The sequence below is a fragment of the Polypterus senegalus genome, chromosome 10, assembly GCF_016835505.1.
Source record: "Polypterus senegalus isolate Bchr_013 chromosome 10, ASM1683550v1, whole genome shotgun sequence".
Taxonomy (NCBI): Eukaryota; Metazoa; Chordata; class Cladistia; order Polypteriformes; family Polypteridae; genus Polypterus; species Polypterus senegalus.
In genome coordinates, this window is record NC_053163.1 from 139783356 (window position 1) to 139805367 (window position 22012).

At 37.5% G+C, this 22012-nt stretch overlaps 1 protein-coding gene across 1 annotated transcript in view; it reads left to right on the top strand.

Moving 5' to 3' along the window:
- The window catches only part of LOC120538260 (TLE family member 5-like), a gene marked incomplete at its 5' end in the record, with an annotated part of 42768 nt that overhangs the window by 15157 nt on the left and 5599 nt on the right, over positions 1-22012 (top strand). The window contains 2 exons of the mRNA XM_039767714.1: positions 10079-10142; positions 16051-16095. Of these exons, the coding sequence (XP_039623648.1) occupies positions 10079-10142; positions 16051-16095 (109 nt within the window). The remainder of the gene's footprint in view (positions 1-10078; positions 10143-16050; positions 16096-22012) is intronic.

A 22012-nucleotide genomic window follows, 5' to 3' on the forward strand; every position in this document is an offset into this window, starting at 1 on the left:
GTTATACCCAGTAACTGGACAGGTATACCAATAAAGAGGCCACTGGATGTACATGCACAATACTATCAATTGTTTAGAGTAGTTGTTTTAAGGTTTAGATCTAGGGAACCCATGTTGCTTCAAATTTTAATTACAACCAATTTTACAATTGTTGCATTATTTGTACTTTTAATTAATCTCATTGTTCAGTTATCTGGCCTGCAAGTATTTCTGTGAAATTCATAAATATGTGCATTTTTTACCATAACTTTAAATTTCTTTTACTGATTTGTTTTTAATTTAAGTCCTTTCTATAGTTTGCTTCCTTAACTGCAGTTAAATATGCTTTGGTTTATTCTGAAATGTGAATTCATATTTCTGGCAGTGATTAGAGCAGTTTTAGTTTTATGGACAAAAGGTAGCCTCAAACTATGACAGCTCCTCCATCACAATTGACACTGCAGAGATAAGGACTTTTAAGACATTATGACACCTTGCATTTTAAATTGATTTGTTCAGAAAAAAAACTAAAACAAAAAATACAGAATAATGCATATGACCTTGCACATAATTAATATGACATAATTGGATGAGCTCCTTTTGGACATCCTTTTTGTGAATTTGTATTGTTATTACATATACTTCTGAAAAGTGTGTGCATTTGTAGGTATAATCACTTCAGTCTCATATTTTATCCATTTCTTAACTATTTCTCTTACTGTAGATAAGTGTTTCTCAAAGTGTGGTTCGTATGTGTGAGTCAAGTGATCCAGTCATCAAGGCAGTGACTTTTAAATCCCTTGGATACAATCCTTTACCTGCTTACATAATCATTTATTTGTCATAATTAAGTTTGCCTAGCTGACATTGGTGATACCAAACTGATATACTTATAGACTTCTGAGAAATGGCTTTAAAACTACCACCACGAAGCATACCGTCTAATTTTCTTGTGGACAGTGAGAACTTTTGCTTCAATTCTGTGCCTTTCCGCTCTACTCCTGTTTACTTGTTGAGGTTACACCTCTCTCAGTCTGTCTTATAGGCAGCACTTCTTCAACCTCAGTCTCTCTTGAGTCTAGCTGATCTCAATCACTGCACAGTTCTCTTATCTAAACTTACTTTGGTGCAAGCCTGGTGAATCCATGTCTGGTTAAGGCAACCTCTTAATTCTAGACTGCTGGTGACAAGTTCAGGCTGCCTGCTGGTAATCGATTTTCATTGTTAAGAGTCTATTATAAATCAGTGGCTGAAATCTAGGATCTAAAACACAAATCCAGCAAAGTTTGATTTAAATCTTAGCACTTTTCACATAAATGCCTTTCATAAAATAAATGTGGGAAATTTAACTCAGGATTTCACTGACTGGTTACACTCATCCTCAAGTGACCTGCTATTATTTTTGAAGTTATCAAAGTGTCCCTCAGTCCAAGACACTTCAAGTACTACTGCTGCAAACTGATGAATTCCAAAATGTTTTGCTGTGGTTTCCTAATGCTTTCTGAACTGATGATCACTTGTGACGCTCTTTCTGCAGTTAATTTATGACTATACTGTATAAGTCATTTATGGTTGATAACACTAACCTATGTGATGAAGACTGCATTGACCTGCTCTCTTATCTTTATATCGTAGAGAGCCTCTTAATCTTTTAATGCCACAGATTTTAGAAAAACTTCAAAAAGATCATTGTAAACCAAGCCTAGTTTTTATGTAAGGTTTTTGGTTTCAAATATGATTTTTTAATATATTCAAATTGTATCCAATTAGTGAAATTTGTTCTGACAGCCTTCTTGATAACCAGTCATTTAATGAATTTAACGACTATATTATTAAACCTTGTGGTTATTTTTACATATTAGCTAATTCCAAAGTTTCTCTTTTTTTCAGGTGCTTGTACCAGTTACTCTAAACAGTATGTGAAAATTGTGGTTATAAACCTCCTTCTTTTCCACAAATTAAAACTAGTTTTGAATAACCAAGAATTTCATTTTAAACATGTATCATTTAGATGGGATTTACGCTTAAGCAACACTGTAGATATGCAGAATTTTACGAGTCATGTGTAGACAAACAGTTTGGGGGAAAAGGAAGTGTGTCGATGACAAAAACAGGATGAGGTGATTTGAGATTGTGGCACTGGGTGAAGTGCAGTCCACTGTGATGGAGGTGGAAATGATGAAGTCAGTAGGGAGAAGTAGGAGGATAGGAATAGGTTTATAGGATCATTATTGTCATGTGTACGTAGTAGGCTGAAATTCTTACTTGCATGTGTGAGCATAACAACCTTACCTCAAAACCTTTACTTGAAAACAATCTCAGAACAGAGTTTTCAATACTATGCACCTGATTTTAATCACCAGGTGCCTCTGATAGCTGCAAGTGCTCCAACTTTTAGAAATATGGAAAAATGCACTTAGTCCATCAGTTTTAATGTATGTAGTACTTTCTATGGTAAACAGTTTACTCACTACCAGTGTTAGTTACTATAGTTTTTTTATTCAGCCTGTTTAGTTTATTTAATACAGGGCCTTTAAGACAGAGCACTAATCACTTTATTTTATATAGACCTTTTATAGTAAACATTTAATCTCAATCATTCCTCAGTTTTATTTAACACATTGTCTTTGAGATTAAGCACTAATGAGTCTATTTTACTGAGTAATCAGTGATCATTCTCTTTTTATATGCCTCAATTGTTGCATTACCTTTATTTTATAATGCAGCTTTCATTGTGCCTAATTAGCAGGCTCTCGCTTCTTGTAATTATACCATCAGTTTTATTTTATTTGGCACAAGTTTATTGTCCCTGTGTAACTATGACTGAGTGTTTGTGTAAGTGGGCCCTGCCTTGGACTCATTCTCTGGCCATGGCTGTTTCCTGTGTTGTGTCCAGTGACTAACCCTGACTTGGATTAAGTGTCTTTGATAATGTTGTTTTATGTTCCCTTTCGTTGTGAGCATTTCAGTGCAGGCGTCCTTGTAGGTAGGAAGTTAAACAGGGGAATTCCAAGATCACAGCCTCAGTCCAAGGCACTAACTCCCTAACCTGAGCATGTTACTTAATCTACCAGAATCCATTCATTATCCAACCCGCTATATCCTAACTACAGGGTCACGGGGGCCTGCTGGAGCCAATCCCAGCTAACACAGGGTGCAAGGCAGAAAAAATACCCCAGGCAGGGCAGGGCACACACACCCACACACCAAGCATACACTAGGGACAATTTAGGATCGCCAATGCACCTAACCTGCATGTCATTGGACTGTGGGAGGAAACCGGAGCACCCGGAGGAAACCCATGCAGACACGGGAAGAACATGCAAACTCTGCCAGAATCTTCTTTATAAAAATAAAGAAAATGCAATATGCTTTTATGGTTTGTAATTCACTTTATTGAAAAGTATAAGAAAAAAGGAAAAGAAAGTTAAGTCTGTCTAACAGTTTCTTTTTTTTTTAAATGTCATGTTTATCAAGAAATTCTAGCATTTATATGATTAAAAACCTTCGTTTATACCATATCAAATAAATAAAACACAAACAAATTTTTGCACTTTATGGATTTCTTAAAAAAAAAAAAAACTGGATTTTACAGTACGGCCAATTTATGATGTACCACTCTGTACCAGCTCAGAAAACAAACATTTTTGGGAAACACTTCTTTTTCGTTTCCCAAGTGCACACCACAGATAAAAGGCAGTACAAAAGTAAAGCACCAAGCACTTTGTCTTTACCTTTTTCTCTCTCTGTATTTCCTTCCATCTCCTCTCCTCACAGCAAGCTTTGTTTCTCTTCCTCCTGACTCTGGCTTCTGGAGAAGTGGCAGCGGGCTTCATTCATCCAATACCCGGGAATACTTCTGGTGGCACGTTAGCGTGTTCCAGAAGCACTTTTGGGTGAGACAGAAACTCAACCAAGTAGGACTCCGCAAGTTCAGCAGTACCCCCTAGCATCACCCACAGATCCCAACAGGACTGTGCCAGACTCCAACTCCCGTGAAGCCTTTTGGGAATCTGAAGCACCACTGCATCCCAGGGGGGCTGCCATGTAACGTTCCGGGAGAGGTAATGCCCTATGCTTGTTTTCTCCCCTGGTCCTTCCATTATCGAGGTGTCCCTGCCAGGTAAGGCCCCTGGACATCTGCCACAACTGTTTGGTACAAGGTGTTCCCCTTTTTGGAGACATTTAGTCAATTGCACCTAAACAGTTTCTAGAAGAATATACTGTATATACGCTCATCAATGCACACATTGTATCACTCTGAAGCAACTCTGAACTAAATAGTTTGTAATTCTGTACAATTATAATTATGTACTCATCCACTCTTTTTCTTTCAAATTTGTTCCTGCCAGTTCTTGAAACAATTTCTTTTTACCACCAGACACAAAGAAACCTTGCATTGTGTGCACAGGATTGGAGTTTTTGTGCTACAACTCACACGTATTCTCCTACCTCTTGTTGCAGTTGCTTCTCAGAAGTTTAGTTTGTTTTCATTTATTTATTTTTTGTTGTTGTTGCGTTTTTTGTTGGATTTCACGTTTGGAGCAAAATAAGTACATGCATACATTTTCATACCAACTTTTTTCAGTGCTGGGTTACGGGACTGGGGACGATGCCTTTTTTGGCAGCCCTTGGCGCAGGGTAGGAAACAGCCCTGAACACAGCCCCCAAAACTATTGATACACACACACGTAAAGCAGTGTTTCTCAACCACTTTTGGATCGCAGGTGGCCATCTCAGCGTTGCGAGAACATCAGACTTGTTTCAAAACTGTAAACATGCTTAACTTAGTTTGACTTTGATTTTTTTTCTTTTACTTTGGTTAGAGAGTTACTATTTTTCCATCAGATTTTGTAATTACCACAACACCATTTTGCTTTAGTTATCAGCACTGCCATTTTGCATATCAGTCTCTTAGACACAGACATCTGTCATCAAAGACCTAGCCCAAACGCTGCAATGCATAATGTCATCAATACAGTGATATTTAAGCCAGTGTCACAGGCTGGTCTGTGGAGTCCATACACAAAGCCTTGGACTCTGACCCCTGAATTTATGGTACCTCCTACTCCTCTGTTTGTAATTAGACTCATATATTTTCAATGGAGATTGATAGCATATGACATACAACATACAAGACATTTTATCACTGCCAGTGTGAATCTTTGTGCTACTTTTCAGCACCCTATCCTGTTAAAGTTAGGATTTAAAGGCTGTGACTCTTTTATGTTATTAATTAAAGAAGGTACAAACATTGAGTAACCTTAAACAAAAGGCAAAACTTACAAAATTAAAAAGACACTATATTTTTATGAAAATACGAGAAGAACAGTAGCTTAGTCAAATTAGTATAAGTGAAATTGGAAGTTTTAATACATTATATTACAGTTTGTTTATTCAGAGTCATTACATTTTTTCTGACTCCCGACTCCATTTCCCCAGTGATTGCTTGCGACTCTAACTCCGACTCCACAGCCCTAGTCTCATGTCAAGGGATGTCCAAAGTTATGGATAATTTAAAAAGACTTTATGAGTGCTTAGTTAGTAGATTCCCTGTGGTGTTTCGACTTTTGTTAGAGTTTTTTTTTTTACGTTTTGCCCTCTTGTGCCCTGACTTATGTTTTCTTCTCTTGGTCCTTTTGTGTTACCAAAGTGCCTACCCACCTTCACCAATGGCAGTTTGTTTAGTTGCACCAAAACAGTCATTACAAGATAGATTTTCTTTTAATTTTTCAGGTGTGTACTTAGATTTTGATTTGTATCTTTTTATTAGTATTATTATTTGTATTTGATCTGAAATTTGATGCCAAAGGTAATCTCTTCTAATGTAAAATGGTGGGATTAGGTACATGTTGAACCTTGAACACCAAGGGTAGCACCTCACATAATAAATGTAATTAGCTGAATGATGCACTGTAGCTTGCAGTTCTATAACATTATAATGTCTTAATTCAAGTGAGAGGCTTACTTATATACTAACGCAGATAATCCTACTGAACTGTGGGTTATAAACTCTGGCAATGATACAGTGCTGCTGCTATGCAACCTATAGACCTACTTTAAAAAAATAAGACAAAGCCTACAATGTACAGGGCATGGAGAAGGGTACTTGGCAGTTCTCATAAAATTTAAAACATGGCATGTACTGTAAATGGATTAATTGAAATTGCTTCATGCAGATCTAATTTCTGCCCAAATTAAAGCTAATAAAAAGTTAAAAACTGCAACTTGTTATATTTAACAACTTTGAAGTAAACCCACAAAACTGGGAACACTGACTCCATTAGACCTCTCAAAAAATGCTCAGATTTCACAACAGAAGTATCTTTGATTCATTAACAGTGTACTAGGCAGCATTATTGATGATACAACATTTTCAAATTGGTAATCCACACAGGATGATTTATGTACCAGTTATGTAATTTTAAAATCAGGTCTAGTGGTTTTGGACACAGAACATTCCAATGGATATTTACGGGTTAATATACTACATACTGTAAGTACTAAAAATGATATCATATTTTGCATCAATTTTAAAAACGTTTCATTTACACACCATGGTGACACAGTGGTTAACACTGATGCCTCAGTCTTCCCATGTCCTGAGTTCAGGTACTGTCCGGGTTTGCTTTAATGATTAAACAATCAATCATAAAGTGTTTCTGTGAAGAATGACTTCAAAGAGGATTTCCAAATGACAGGGTTCAGAATGGTATAATCCCAGAGGATCATTCGAGCCCAGCATGGTCTTTTCATCCCCACTGTCAACTTCAGCTAATTTCCCCCGCAAGTCTGCAACATCATCTCCCACTGAACTCACAACTCTGCCTATGGAGATCGGGGAAGATCGAAACACGCTTACCGAGCTGAAGGTAATGATCGCCACACTCTAAAAGAACATAAATGATATAAGGCCAGATACAAAGAAGGACAATAGAGAAATAAATGTCCTAAATGAAATAAATGAGAAACTGCATCAGGATATGAAAGACCTGGAGCACCATTTAAGTACTAAGTTTACTATACCCTTTACAAGAAATGCTACAAAAAATTGATGACAAAATACTTTACTTATAGGACAATACAAGTAAATTAGAGAGTAAACTTAAAGTACTTGCTGCTCAGCTTGAAGATGTTAAGCAAACGTTCACAGCCTTTATTGAAAATGTTGAACAATCTGCTTCAGCCACAGATGAAAAAGCAATAGCTACAAAATCAGAATGCAAAGTGCTCATGGACAAACTGGCACCACTGGAAGATAGATATAGAAGTTGCATCATCAGAATGAAGGTCTTCCTGAAAAATGGCAGAGTCCAAACCCAGTGAAATTCATAGTTGAACTATTCTCTAAAATAACTGGAGAGGACTTTAAATTTAAATGGGACATCAAGATCTCTGCCGGCTGCCACATATGAAGATCAAATGCCTCCAAATCAAAAAGCCTAATTGTCTGTGTTCGAGAAACTACAGGCCAAATAAAATCTTTTGCCCTTTCTCAGACAGAAGGTTGAGATTATTTTTTAAAGTACCCCATTTGTATTTTCCCAGATATCTGTCCTGCTACATTCTGCAACATTAAACAGAGCCTATGTAGAGCTGAAATCAAATATAGCCGCTTCGCTTATACCTTACCAAACTGAAAGTGGTTATTGAAGATCAGTTTTACATTTTTAGCTCTCCGTACAAAGCAGATAAAGAACTGAGAAGACTGATCCAGACTTTTTAATGAAACACACGATCAAGAGTCATACCATGTTCTGGCAAGTCAAAGAAGATTCTACTTGAAGTTTGCATTTTGGACCATTTGTAAAGCGAAATTTGCCGTTACTATATATTATATATATATATATTTTTTTTTAATTAAACTGCAATTAAGATGCAACAGCTAACATCGGCAGCAAAGCTAATTTGACATTTCTGATCAGGAAGGGCAGAGGAATTGCAAAACTGAGCAGCAGTGACAGATTAGCACCATCACTATATCACATTTAGCCAGCAACTCTTTCCATCACTGTGCGCTATGAGGATCTTTCTGCTCATAGCTATCAGACTTTATAAGTCCTCCTTCCATTGTGCAACTTTATCATTTACAAGTTCCAACACACACACATTTGCATGTGGACAGCATTTCTTTAGGGACACTATACATTGAAGTACACTATGTAGATCGTGTGTATAGTTCTGAGTAGTCCACATGAGCATTTGTGTGTACATTGTTTTACGTAAATGTTTTTCACTACGTCTGTGGACCCTTTGCGTTTATGTTGCTATTTAAAGTTTGTTCTGTCTGTCTGACTTTCTATCATTTTCAAAATGATGTTGAATATATGACCATTTTGACAGGCTGCTGAGACCCACACAGAGCCTGCATGTATATAACTAAATGTTAATACCAGTATGTCTCTATAACCAGAATGTAAAATGTAATCCGTAATTCTTTTTCTAAAACACCTTAATACAATGCATGGTCATGGAATCGGTGCAGCCCATGCTGACAAAAATGAGAAACGAATCCGGAACCAGCCTTGATTTTAGAGCACCAGTTCAGTCCAGGGTGCACTTTTGTACACATTCACTTTCATTTATGCCAACCAATTAAAACTCACCAGTAAACCTTACTGTGCACATCTTTGGGATGTTGGATGAAAACCAGAGCCCACTGTAGAAGAATAAATTGGGGAATAGTTCCTCTAAGTTTTATTCATTTATACCTTCAGCAAGTATAGATTCAACATGTGTACATATTTTTACAGGTTTAACACAATAACAATAAAATACTAAACCTTACAATATTTAAAAATCCATACACACTATCAAGGTAATTAACAGTAAAATAGAAACCAATTTCAGTTGATACACAGATGCAAAATCATGCCAATTCTAAACCAGTGAGAACTAACAGTTGTCAACTGAGGAGAGGAAAACATTCCTGAGAAAATGAACCTCGGAGTGGTCTATGGCATTTATAATTTTCAGAGTGACAATTTTACTGGCTAGGCTACCACCTGCCCACCCTCCATTTTTTTGACATCTTTGAATTTCATAAGCTTATGCTGGAGTCCACAACTCTAATGAACTAAAGTAAAACAAGATAGTCTGGTGTTCTGTTTGTAACCATTGGTCTTAAGGTTCCCAATAACTCTGATATCTTATTGCTTGGACAGGAACAGCCATTTGATAAAGTAGCAGTGACATCAAGTGCCTCTGTAGAATACTGGCAAGAGGATAGGATGAAAAAGCTAATTATTAATTACTGTTCTTAATATAGTACCAGGTCTAGGGCTTAGACCCATGTTTCTCAGGCTTTTAGGCTGAACCACTAACTGCTTTGCCCCCAAAGCACTCAACAACAATACATTAAAATATTAATGTTATTTGTAACATTTGTGGCTGCTCCTTGCTCACAGGAACAAAATTATCAAATCTGTGAAAGGCTCTGAGCAGTCCACACAGCTGCTGAAATCTTGTCAACTTTCACCATTTCATTCCTTTTGACCAGTAAACCTTTGCCAACATTCTGCTCCTGACTCTAGGCCCAATGTGTATACAGTTCATGGTCACCTAGTCACTAAAAGCTTTAATGTCAGGACTTACCCAAATGGTCAGAAGTTCCCACCATTTTTTGGACTAATGCCTGCCTCTTCTGTTCCTTCCATAAATCCAAGAACACTATGACGTGCCTGTGTTTAGAGTCCCAACGGTGTGCTGCTACGAATGCTTTCTGGTTCCTGCTGTATTTCCTCATTTGTTCTAAAAAAATGTGATGTCATCTGGGCCTCTGGTAACCAGAAGCAGTCCTGCTGACAATCCTACACTCCTATTAACTGTTTCCAGTGAACTAGTGTCATTGTTATCCTCAAGTAATTCCTTCCTACTCTCCAGAAAGAAACAGCTAAACCAGGTTGAACACTCACAAGGTTGACTGAGAAAGGGCAGTGTCAAAAATTACTAAGATTCCACTTCTCTTGGTAGCCTCTGTCAGTGCTGACTTGCTCCATCTCACAAAAATGCAGATGATGTTTCCATAGTCTGACATCTGATCTCTATTGACACATGAGTTTTATCTCGTATGAACTTCTTTTTTTTTTCTCCCTTGCAGCTTAAAGTTGGAGTGTGACAAGCTTGCCACTGAGAAGTCTGAAATGCAGCGTCACTACATTATGGTGAGTGTGGCAGTTTTCGGAATGGTACTGGTTATCCTTACTGTCGTAGTGCAGAGGGGTTTAGTTAGTAGCTCTGAACGGTCTTTGTATCATCCACCAATTATGGGTCTGAAATTACTAATTTGTCTTTACCCAGTAGGAATTTTGTGCATTTTGGGATCATTAAGTTATGTTTAACGGGACTGATGTATCTGTGTAAGTCTGGTAGAAGACTGTAGGGATTTCCTAGCTGAGCAGACACTGAGGGCATAGGGTGCCATGTAAATCTCTCTGTCCATGGCCGTCTTACCAGTATCATAGACCCTCAAACAAAGTCTGTTTTGATAGCAGAGCAGAAACATACATAAGAATCAGAAATATCATGGGCCCCCGGCCAGTGCTTATTATGCCCATACATTAACACAGCCCTGCCTCTAGCAGCACCACAATTCCATAGCTTTTAAGAGAGTGGGGAACCAGAATGACGACACATGCTGTAGATATATCAAGAACATCTAGTTGCAAAAAAGTATTACGTTTACGGTCTTCAACATTCCAGTCACAGCCTTCAGTTGAGAGACTCTGTAATCCTCAGCACTATTTTTTGTGAAGTAAAGCTGAGGCAACAGCCACTATCATGAAGAGCATCTCGTCTGACGGCTCACTTTGAAGATCAGCGTGTGTTTTTATCATCAGATGCCAGATTGAACAGTTACCAACAATACCCTCAAATAATTCATCCATCCATCCATTTTCCTAACCTGCTCTTGGGCTGGATTGCGGGGCATCTGGAGCTGTCCCAGCAATCGTAGGAACACATGGACAAGGCACCCCAAAAAATGTATCCTTTAATCCATATTTGCCTTAAGTTTTATGTGGTTGTGTGAGTATTCATTTCAGTGCACAAGGGTGCCCATCTTTAGGTGTAGAGATGTCCCTACCTCCAGCCTATGGCCCTTCTGCAGTCTGTATAATTTGTTGATCTGCCTAATCTCATTGTCACTGGCCCTGCCTGCGTAGCCGTCTGATGTTTGCGTCTAATTGATCCGTTTAACGATATAATCTGATCTAATCCCCGACTTGCTTCAGCGTCAAACTGACACATCAAAAAAAAAAAAAAAAAGGTGGGATGCTATCTAATAGGCTATTGGATTTCACACTCTTGAAGCTCAGCTGGGCTTTCCGCTCTGCCATGCGCTGTAATTGCTTTAGGATTTGGAAATCCATTCAAGTTGCCATTAATGGCTGCCACGCTAGACACTCAATCATTTTTTTTTCTTCCTTTTACATTAAATCCTGTTAAAGGTGTGCTTATATCTGGCGTGGGCAGGCTTGTTTACTGGCTCTCGCTTTTAACAAGGATGTCTCCTGAGAGATCTTTAGCCAGTTTTTTTCCCTTTCTTTGTCATCATTTTCTTTTTTCTGGTTTATATATTTGACCAAATGAGATCCAGTAAATCCTGAATGTATAAGAAAGATTTCCAGAGTCACAAGATTGAAACTACTGTAAAACATTTTTAGTTAATAATTTGAAAAAAGTGGATGAGGTATTAATTAATTATGTGTGAGTGTATATATACACATATATGCGTGTGTGTATTGGCAAATAAGTAACTGGATATCAAAAAAACATTTCCCGTTGCATTAAATGGGAAAAATAATAACACATTCCCAGACCATAAGAAAACCCCCCTCAATTTTCCCAAATATCACTAAAGCACACATTCATCAACCCTTGATTTCTCTATGATATGCAACAGGTCATATATCAATTACCTAATTAAGAAACCAATAATTAGGTCATTAATGAGAATGTTTCAATACATTAGCCTGCATTCAGGATAAAAGAGAGAAACCAGGTATTTACTTCTCTCATGCAATGGGAAGGTTTATTTCCAAGGCCAACTAGAACAGTGGACTTGACTCACAGCAAAATGTATTTTTGAAATTTGTGGGAAAGAAATTGCACTTGTTTTTCAACTGTTTCCACATTTTTCACCTTTTTAGAGCCATTTTTCAAGATTACACAGGTATATTATGGTAGATGCAACCACTGCACAAGACTAGTACAAGAAAGGTCAGGGGTGCATAAGATGAAATGTACCTTATGACAATAAAATGGTCTGGATAATGAATTTTTGGCAAAGAAAACCAAGTGTTGTATCAAAAAATCTGGATAATGAAAAGTTGAATAAAATGGGACAACTGTATTTATTTATGTATTGATATGGCTGGATTCCATTATGTTATTCAGTTTCAACTACTTTGTTTTCTCATCTATTTAAGGAAATTGGTTTGTGTTTATGTGTACTCTTTATGTAATTAGTAATTTGTAAAGTTTGTATTGGCATCTCACTGTAAACCTGATACAGCACTCTTCGCCCATGCTTAATGAAGAGTGCTATACAAAGGTATACTGAATTGAAGTACACAGTTTGTGTGTGTATATATCTAATGTATAATAAGATGATCTCTGCTCTGTGTTTGTGTCCAGTCCCTCTAAACAATATAATTAGTCAGTTTGTCTCTGTTGGCTCAGTTGGAGGAGGAAGTACATTCTTTACAGGAACATGCTCAATAAAGGAAGCTCAGGTTAAAAGAGGTTCAGGCAAATGACGATACAGAGGGGAGGCGCTGAAGGTACACGTAGGGCAAGAGATATATAGTTGCAAACGTTTGAGCACCCTTTCTTAAAATATCTGTTACTCTGAATAGATAAGTAAGCAGAAGTTGAACTCATCACCAAAAAACAATAAAGTTAAAGATAAAATATTTCTCCTTAGTATTTTATTCAAGCATAGTATATCATTTTTGCTTTGTGCATTTGTTCAGTGAAAAAAGAAAATTAGCACCATGCAGAATTTTTGGCACCCCAATATATTTGAGATCTCAGTTAACTTTTCCCAAGGTCTCATACCTTCATTAGCTCATTAGGGCTATGGCTTGTTCACTGTCATCATTAGGAAACCCCAGGTGATGTAAATTGCAAAGATGTATAAATTCTCGGATTCCTCAGCAAGTGAAGACTACAAGAAGATAGCAAAGCGTTGTCTGGTAACTGTTTTCTTAGTTCGTAAAGTTATTAAAAAATGTCAGTTAACAGGTGTAGTAGAGTTCAAGTTGAGGTCTGGAAGACCAAGAAAACTTTCCGAAAGAACTGCTTGTTAGATTGCTACAAAGGGAAATAAAAAAAAAAAAAACTCCAATTTGACTGCAAAAGAGTTTCTGGAAGATTTAACAGACATTGGAGTGGTGGTGTACCGTTCTACTGTGCAGCGACACCTGAACAAATATGACCATGGTAAAATCAGCAGCCACAAAATTCAGCACCTGAAGTTTGCAAATGAACATCTAAACAAGTCTGATGCATTTTGGAAACAAGTCCTGTGAACTGATGAAGTCAAAATAGAACTTTTCGGCAACAATGTGTAAAAGTATGTTTGGAGTAAAAAGGGCACTGAATTTCAGGAAAAGAACACGTCTCCAACTATTAAAAATCGCAGTAGATTGATTAGGTTTTGGGCTTGTGTTGCAGCCAGTGGCACAGTGCACACAAGACAACCCAAAAATCTTCCAGAATGAGAAGCCTTTTGGAAGGATAAATCAGCGAAACTACCCCAAGTAAGAACTGGAAGACTCTTGGCTCACTACAAAAAGCGTTTACAAGGTGTGAAATTTGCCAAAGGGGGTTTACTAAGTATTGACCATGCCGATTGCCCATACTTTGAAAACACATCAGATCTCAATGGGAAAAAGAAATCCTCCTGGATATCTATACTGATATAGACTGGGTAATGTGTTAGGAACGAAAGGATGCCACATCGTTTGATGGAAATGAAAATGATCAACCTACAGAGCCCTGAATTCAAAGACGCCCAAAAATCAGAGTGAAAAAATTATGTGGCAGGCTAGTCCATTTTGCCAAAATTTATTTGCAGCAACTCAAAATTGTACGCAGCACTTTGTATGGCCCCTGTGTTCTTGTATACATGCCTGACAACATCGGTGCATGCTTCTAATGAGATAACATTGTGTTGTGGGGCATCTCCTCCCAGATCTGGACCAGGGCATCACTGAGCTCCTGGACAGTCTGAGGTGCAACCTGGTGGCATTGGATGGACCAAAACATAATGTCCCAGAGGTGTTCTATTGGATTTAGGTCAGGAAAGTGTGGTGGCCAGTCAATGGTATCAATTCCTTCATCCTCCAGGAACTGCCTGCATACTCTCACCACATGAGGCCAGGAATTGTCGTGCACCAGGAGCCACTGTACCAGCATAGGGTCTGACAATGGGTCCAAGGATTTCATCCTGATACCTAATGGCAGCCAAGGTGCCTTTGTCAAGCCTGTAGCGGTCTATGTGACCCTCCATGGATATGCCTCCCCAGACAATCATTAACCCACCACCAAACTGCTCATGCTGAATGATGTTACAGGCAGCATAATGTTCTCCATGGCTTCTCCAGACCCTTTCACTTCTGTCACGTGCTTAGGGTGAACCTGCTCTCATCTGTAAAAAGCACAGGGCACCAGTGGTGCATCTGCCAATTCTGGTATTCTATGGTGAATGCCAATCGAGCTGCATGCTGCTGGGCAGGGAGCTCAGGGCCCATTAGAGGACATGGGGCCCTTGGGTCACCCTCATGAAGTCTTTCTGGTTGTTTGGTCAGAGACATTCACACCAGTGGCCTGCTGGAGGTCATTTTGTAGGGCTCTGGCAGTGCTCATCCTGTTCCTCCTTGCCCAAAGGAGCAGATACTGGTCCTGCTGATGGGTTATGGACCTTCTATGGCCCTCTCCAGCTCTCCTAGAGTAACTGCTTGTCTCCTAGAATCTCCTCCATGCCCTTGAGACTGTGCAGGGAGACACAGCAAACCTTCTGGCAATGACATGTATTGATGTGCCATCCTGGAGAAGTTGGACTACCTGTGCAACCTCTGTAGGGTCCAGGTATGGCCTCATGCTACCAGTAGTGACACTGACTGTAGCCAAATGCAAAACTAGTGAAGAAACAGTCAGAAAAGATGAGGAGGGAAAAATGTCAGTGGCCTCCACCTGTTAAACCATTCCTGTTTTGGGGTCATCTCATTGTTGCCCTCTAGTGCATCTGTTGTTAATTTCATTAACACCACAGCAGCTGAAACTGATTAACAACCCCTCTGCTACTTAACTGACCAGATTAATATCCCATAAGTTTCATTGACTTTATGCTATACTCTGATTAAAAAGTGTTCCTTTAATTCTTTTGAGCAGTATATATATATATATATATATATATATGTATATGTATATATATATATGTATATATGTATATGTATATGTGTATATATATATATATGTATATATGTATATGTATATGTGTATATATATATATATATATGTATATGTATATGTGTGTATATATATATATATATATGTATATGTATATATATATATAATATATACACACACACACAAATGTGTCATACTTTGGGTTCTGAGCTGGACAAATGAAGTTGATAAACATGACTTTTTAAAAGCACATTTTATTCATAAAGTACAAGCTAATTTAGAGTCCTTCAGCAACAAATAAAACGGAAGAAAATGTAAAAAATCTTCAATCCTCTCAGATTGAATAAAATTCAAAAGCTATCTTTCTCAGAGCTGCTCTGCTAGAGAAAGCAGGGAACACTTTGTTTGAGACTGAGCAGAATCCCTTTAGTGGGAGGCCTCTGACCTTTAATTGGGAAACCATGTCCCCCTGAGTAGGAAAGTAGCAGATCTTTGAATGGGGTACCTGACTTCCCAGACGGAGATATCTCTGTAGATACAATAAAACTTCCAGTGATAGTGCAGCACATTTTATTTTTAAAAGGTCTTCAGTACGTAAAACATTGCCAGTCCTATCTTATGCTAATCGTTTTTTTTTGTTTGTTTTTTTTTTTACAGTATTATGAAATGTCGTATGGTTTAAACATTGAGATGCACAAGCAGGTAAGTGATTTTTGCAGGGAGTTTGAAAATATGAAATACTAGCTTCACCCCTTACTGGCAAACCTAGGTTAAAAGGTGTTTTTATGAAATCTAAGTAGAATGTATTTTATATGACAGTTTAAACTGGATGTGGTTCACCATCAAGTTGCAGGAAATGTCTGTATGAGGGAAAATTATAATTATTGGCATTAAACATCCTCTGACAATCCAATGAAACTGCAGTTAGTATTTTTTGTTTATTATTTATTATTTTTTGCAGCACAGTTAGACAGTCCTGCATATCAATTCTACAATCGGTCATTGTCTCCACGGGTTTTCCTCCTACATACCCAAAGCTGTGCATTTTAAGCAATTGTGAATTCCAGAGTGGCCCACCCCTTTGTGAGGGCGGTTAGGCTCAGCCATGCACCGACTCCCACTCCATGGTTGGATTTCTGTATGTGCCAGTGTTGCCAAGGTAGACTTACAGTAAGCCCTTGTGCCCTATTAAATTGGATTATTGCGGTTTAAGAATATTATGTTACTTAATACTTTTGTTAAATCATATCACTTCTGCTTTTAAAATATATTTTTTCCAGATCCATTTTTGGGTAATATTTAATTGTTTTCTTTATTTAATGTCTATTTTTATTCCTTTTGAAATAGGCCCCTTTAACCTAAATCAGTTTAGGGGGCAGGAGTATTAATTATTTATTTATTTTCACCAGCTGCCTTCTACTACCACACCAGTGAAATTTACAGAGAGCCTACTTTCCCCAGAAGTAATTGCCAGCAGCCAAATAAATTGTACACAGAGGGTGTTGACATAGGAAATCAGAGGAGGCTGTTGTGTGTCATTTGTCACGCCTTTTTGACATTTATTAAATAAAAAGAAAGCATGAAAAAATTGTAGGTACTATCTTCCTGGGCAGTTTAAGAAATTGATGGGGACTTTTCATGATTACTTTCAGTAGAAATTCATCTTTGTAGTAGCACTCACACACATTTGCACACCCACACACCTATTTACCCTTTCATTACTCTAGTGGAGCTAATCTGCTGTTCATGTTTATCTTGAGGAGGCTTCAATAGAAAACTAGACAAATTCTTATGGCTCTGCTTTTAAATTCATGCTTTATAAATCAGTCTCATCACATCTGCCGCTTAATCAGTAACATTTTGTATGTTTAACTTGTCAGAAAATAACTTCATTTCCCCTTCTCCTTAAAAGTAAACCAAGCCAACAAAATGAAGATTGTCTGGGCTCTATTTCACCCTGACGCTGAATTGTATTAATTGAGTTTGAAAATGATACATTCTGTTATTTAGTAACAGATTTTTGACATTCTGCTGGCTGCAAAATCTCCACTTTCCTTGTCAAGACTGGAAGCAACAACCTATGTGTGAAATTCAAGCTACAGTCCTTAATAAAAGTGAAATTAATCGTGGTTTGCTATTTAGTATTTTTAAATATTTTTAAGGGCATGCACAATCTCAGGGCCATCCATCTGCTAAGTGTAGGTTTTACATTTTCCTCTCCCAACATCAATGATCATTTTCAAGAATCACTCATATTGGAGTAGCGGCCTGTATTAATATGGACAGTCGCATCCCTATTCATAAAGATTCAAGTTATGGCGCCAACCTGAGCTTCCGGTTACACTAAGTGCGGCATCAAGATTTGTAGAATCCATTCCTTGCTGGTCTTTGTTGGTTGTGGAATTGAGATGCACAAGGGATCCAGCAGGATCAGCTCCTCTTCAAGAGGGGTTCTGACCATGACATGGTGTGCCCTAGACACCAGAATCACGTCCACAAGAGATGCACTCAGTTCAAGCTTCTCACACTGCACTGCACCTTCAAATGTCATCACTTCTAATAATGTGAGGTATGAAACAGGGAAAGAGAAGGGTGTGCGTTAGTTTCCTAGCTCCTATGTAAAATCTTTAGTGACCACAAGGCACTCGGATCTTTCCTCCTTTAAACAGTGATTTATTTATTTTATTTCAGGGACTCCAGGAATGCACCCAGCCTTGACTTGGCTCGGACACACTCATGCACAGAGACCCATAATATAGCAATTTAATTAAATCGGCGTTAAAGAATGTATTAAAGAAATAATGAGTTCAAAAAACAATTAACCAAATAACACCTAAGCAGAAACCCAACAAAATAAACCCAATGGCAATAATTAATTAATTAAACCAACAAAACACTAGGCACTAAACAAACACACAAGAAACAGTCCAAAACACAGTCTGGTTTTTACCGGTGCAGATGAAGATGGCGAGTGAAGTGAAATCCCCTGTGAACAACCTCCTGAATTTAATGTGAAGTTTTGTCCTACTATGACACAGTTCTTCAGTGAGAAGATTTGTAAAAGTGTGGAGCGCTTCTAACTCCGATAAAACTACAGTACATTAACAAGCAGGCATAGGACAAGAACACAAATCCAGCAAAAACTAATCCTAATGATAAATGTTATTGTCATTTAACAGACAGGTCAAAGCAATAAAAACTCTGTGCCTCTTCTTCTTTCTCCTAGCAACCCTTGCACCAAGAGCCACTCAAGGGTGCAAGACTCCCTTGACTCCTGGGAATTGCACTCCATTTTAACTAGTGCTTCCTACATTAGTACCAATCATTTGCAGAGCAAAGGTATCATAGACCAGCTTAATTTGGTCACTGAGAGCAGATCATTGAGAACTTGCTTACACCACTGCCCATATCTAAACCATGGCCTCATCTTTGCACTTATAACACTTTTTCTTAACCCAAGCATTATATTGATATGCTAGTTATTTCCTAAGAAAATGCCTTGCTCAATAGCAATTTATATATCGCCATGCACAATAAGTTCAGTTGTTTCAATATTTCAGGAAGTGGCATGCTAGCAAGTTAAGTTCATTTTCTCAGGGTCTCAAAATGAGTCAGTGAAGGAACTAGTTTTGATTTCTCTAGACTTTTACTTGTGCATATTAATGTGTCTGCACATAGTCATGTCTGTGAAAATTGTTCAAACAGTTAAACACTTTTAATTTATGTCATTTATGTTTAACGTGTTGAGTGGCACTTTAAACACTTAAAAGACACTTTTACGTGTACATTATCATAGTGTATATTACATTATTTCGAGCCTTTGTAGATAATGACTACGTGGGTACTAATTGTATAGGCACCAGAGGGCACTATTGGAAAAAAAATACAGCCCTGTTATTAGAAATATGTCTGGAGAGAATGGTGCTCTCAATGGGATGTTTAAAAAGTAACTGTTCAAAATGTGCCCTGGAAGATTTTATTCTAGCAGCTCAGTGATAGTAACAAATAGATGCTAGGAGAGGGCAGGCTACTATGGCGCTTCATGACTCTTTAAAGGAATACTTTGAGCAGAGTGATATATATTTTTATGTTTCTTCCACTGTAGTTTATAGTGATGGACAAAAAAAAAAATTTAAGTCTCCATGTAGATTGGAAATGACAAAATTTCTGGTATAATTGGAGTTTGTCGTGACCAACGGTGGACAAAAGCAAATAATTAAAACTGTGCATGAAAGAAAATCTCACATTATCTGTATCACGTAATCCGTGTGTGTGTATATGTACTGTATGTGACTAGGGGGCTTTCGCTTTGCTCACCAACCCCCGTTTTTTTTTTTTCCGGGTACATACTTTTAAGATTTTTTTTTCTTTGAATTGTTGCTATCTTATTAGTTTTAACTTTTATTCCAGAACTTCTGTGTAAATGATATTTGGAATCTTTCAAGTCTCAATGTGCTGAATCTTATTAATGAGGTCAGTGAGACGTGTTTAATGACTTTGTACCATAATTTAAGATAGGTTTCTCTGTTTGGAATTTTAGCACAGACAAAACGATCTACATCATTAGCAGTTAATAATTTTTTTTTTTGCAAAGTAACTAATAAATGCATGCGAGGTAAACTCCATTTTTGAAATTTTCACTTAAACTTCAAAGCCTTACAATATTTACCTACTTCTGACATATCACCTATGTCCATATATTCAATCTCTATTGGCCTTTTCGTTATTTCTCCGAGTAATAATTTCTCTTTCTTTGCCCCAATGCGATGTTTACTTTCTTTGGTTTGACACTGTCGTTTTTTTTTTCTGCTTTCATATTCTGTATCTTGCTCTGCATGTGTTTTTACGAGTCTTTTGAATTCCAGTTTTTATTATCTCTAACCTGCTGTACATGTGTTTGGCCCCGTCTTTTTTTAAGCTCTTTATGACGTTTTACTTTGTTTTCTACTCTGTCTTTTATTTTTGGCCTCGCTTTATCCTGCTTTTGTTTCAATGACACCTAGTCCATGGTGATTACTTTCCCTTTTTCGAGTAATAATTTCAGTTTGTTTGCACTACTGCGATCTTTACTTTCTTTTTTTATACTTTATAATTTTCCTACTTTCATATTCTTTAACTTCCTTCATATGTGTATCGCGCCAGCCTTTTTTTTTTTTTGAGCCTTTCGAATTCCACTGCTTTCATAATCTCTAATCTGTTCTGCATGTGTATAGTGGCAACGTCCGGATTGAATATGCTTTTTTTCAATTCCACTTGTTCCGGGCTGATAATTACTTTCCTTATTTTCTGAATTTGCACCTAGATTATTCTTTTTCTTTTTTGTCTCTCCAACGCTTTTGAGCCTGTTTTCTCCGCGCTGCTTTCTTCTTCGCTTAGTCGTCTACGTTTCATTTATAACGTGTTGTCCTTATACGCTTTATATGCGCTGAGAGCCCTGGATCTGTGTGTGCTCAAAGCCAAAACACGACTGAGTATGTTCCTGCTCGTGCTGTTATTTAGTTGTAAGTAGGCCGTGTCTTGCAAGAATCCTATGTTCTATGTCATCGTATGACGGTCCTGGGTCAATCTCTTGGCACGAAGTCTCATATTTAAGGTCCCCACGAGACGTCTCTTTAGTCTCACGGGTCTTTTAAGTGTCTTCTGTGATCTTAACATTGAATATCACATATCGTCGCCGTACTGTTTCTCTACAGGATTTTTTTTATAATATATATATATCTATATATATATATATATATATATATATATATATATATATATATATATATATATATATATATATAGTGTGTATGTATATATATATTTGTTTTGGTTTTTTTTTATCTCATCTTTTCAGACAGACCAGATTTAACAAACTTTCTGATACTGTTATTTGTACACATAATCCACATATAGGGTGGTCCAGATCAAATTATGCAATTTTCATTACACTATAACTTATTAAGTTTATTACATAGAAAATCACCCGGAAAATCCCGGACCATCGAGACGTGTGCAAACTGATGACATGAAGAATCGTCTTCACGCCGAACTGGAATCGTCCCCACATAAATCAAAGTCATCCAGGCAATCTGGATCTGCATAATTAGATCTGAACCACCCTGTATAAAGTCATCTGGTTGTACACTCACAATATTCCAAACACATTTATCTTTACAAAGATATTGTTAAATAAACCACCTCCTCAAAATACTCTTGTGTAATGAAAATGGAAAGCATGCATGCACAAACAAGCATTTGAATTGTAGCACCACCTTCCATTGTTATATTTATAGTCATAGATGTGAGCAACTACCAGAGTACCCTGTGATTATTTAGCAGCATCACTGAATTGACCTTCTACTTGTTAAATCATTTTGGATCTGCAGAGGTAGGAGGCATATTCTCTTCCTGATAATGGTTTTCACTTTCTTTTACTGTTTAGTTTTACATGTCCTTCAGCATATGATTTTTGTTAATGTCATATTAAGGAAAATGTTAGCCATTGAATAAGCCGTTACTGGGTTGGACTCAAGACCACTGAATGAGGCAGGGAAGTGGATCTTAAATTTGAATGCTCAGGTGTGCTTGACTGTGTTCCATTTTCATTCATGACAGTGTTTTGCAGAAGTGTCATACC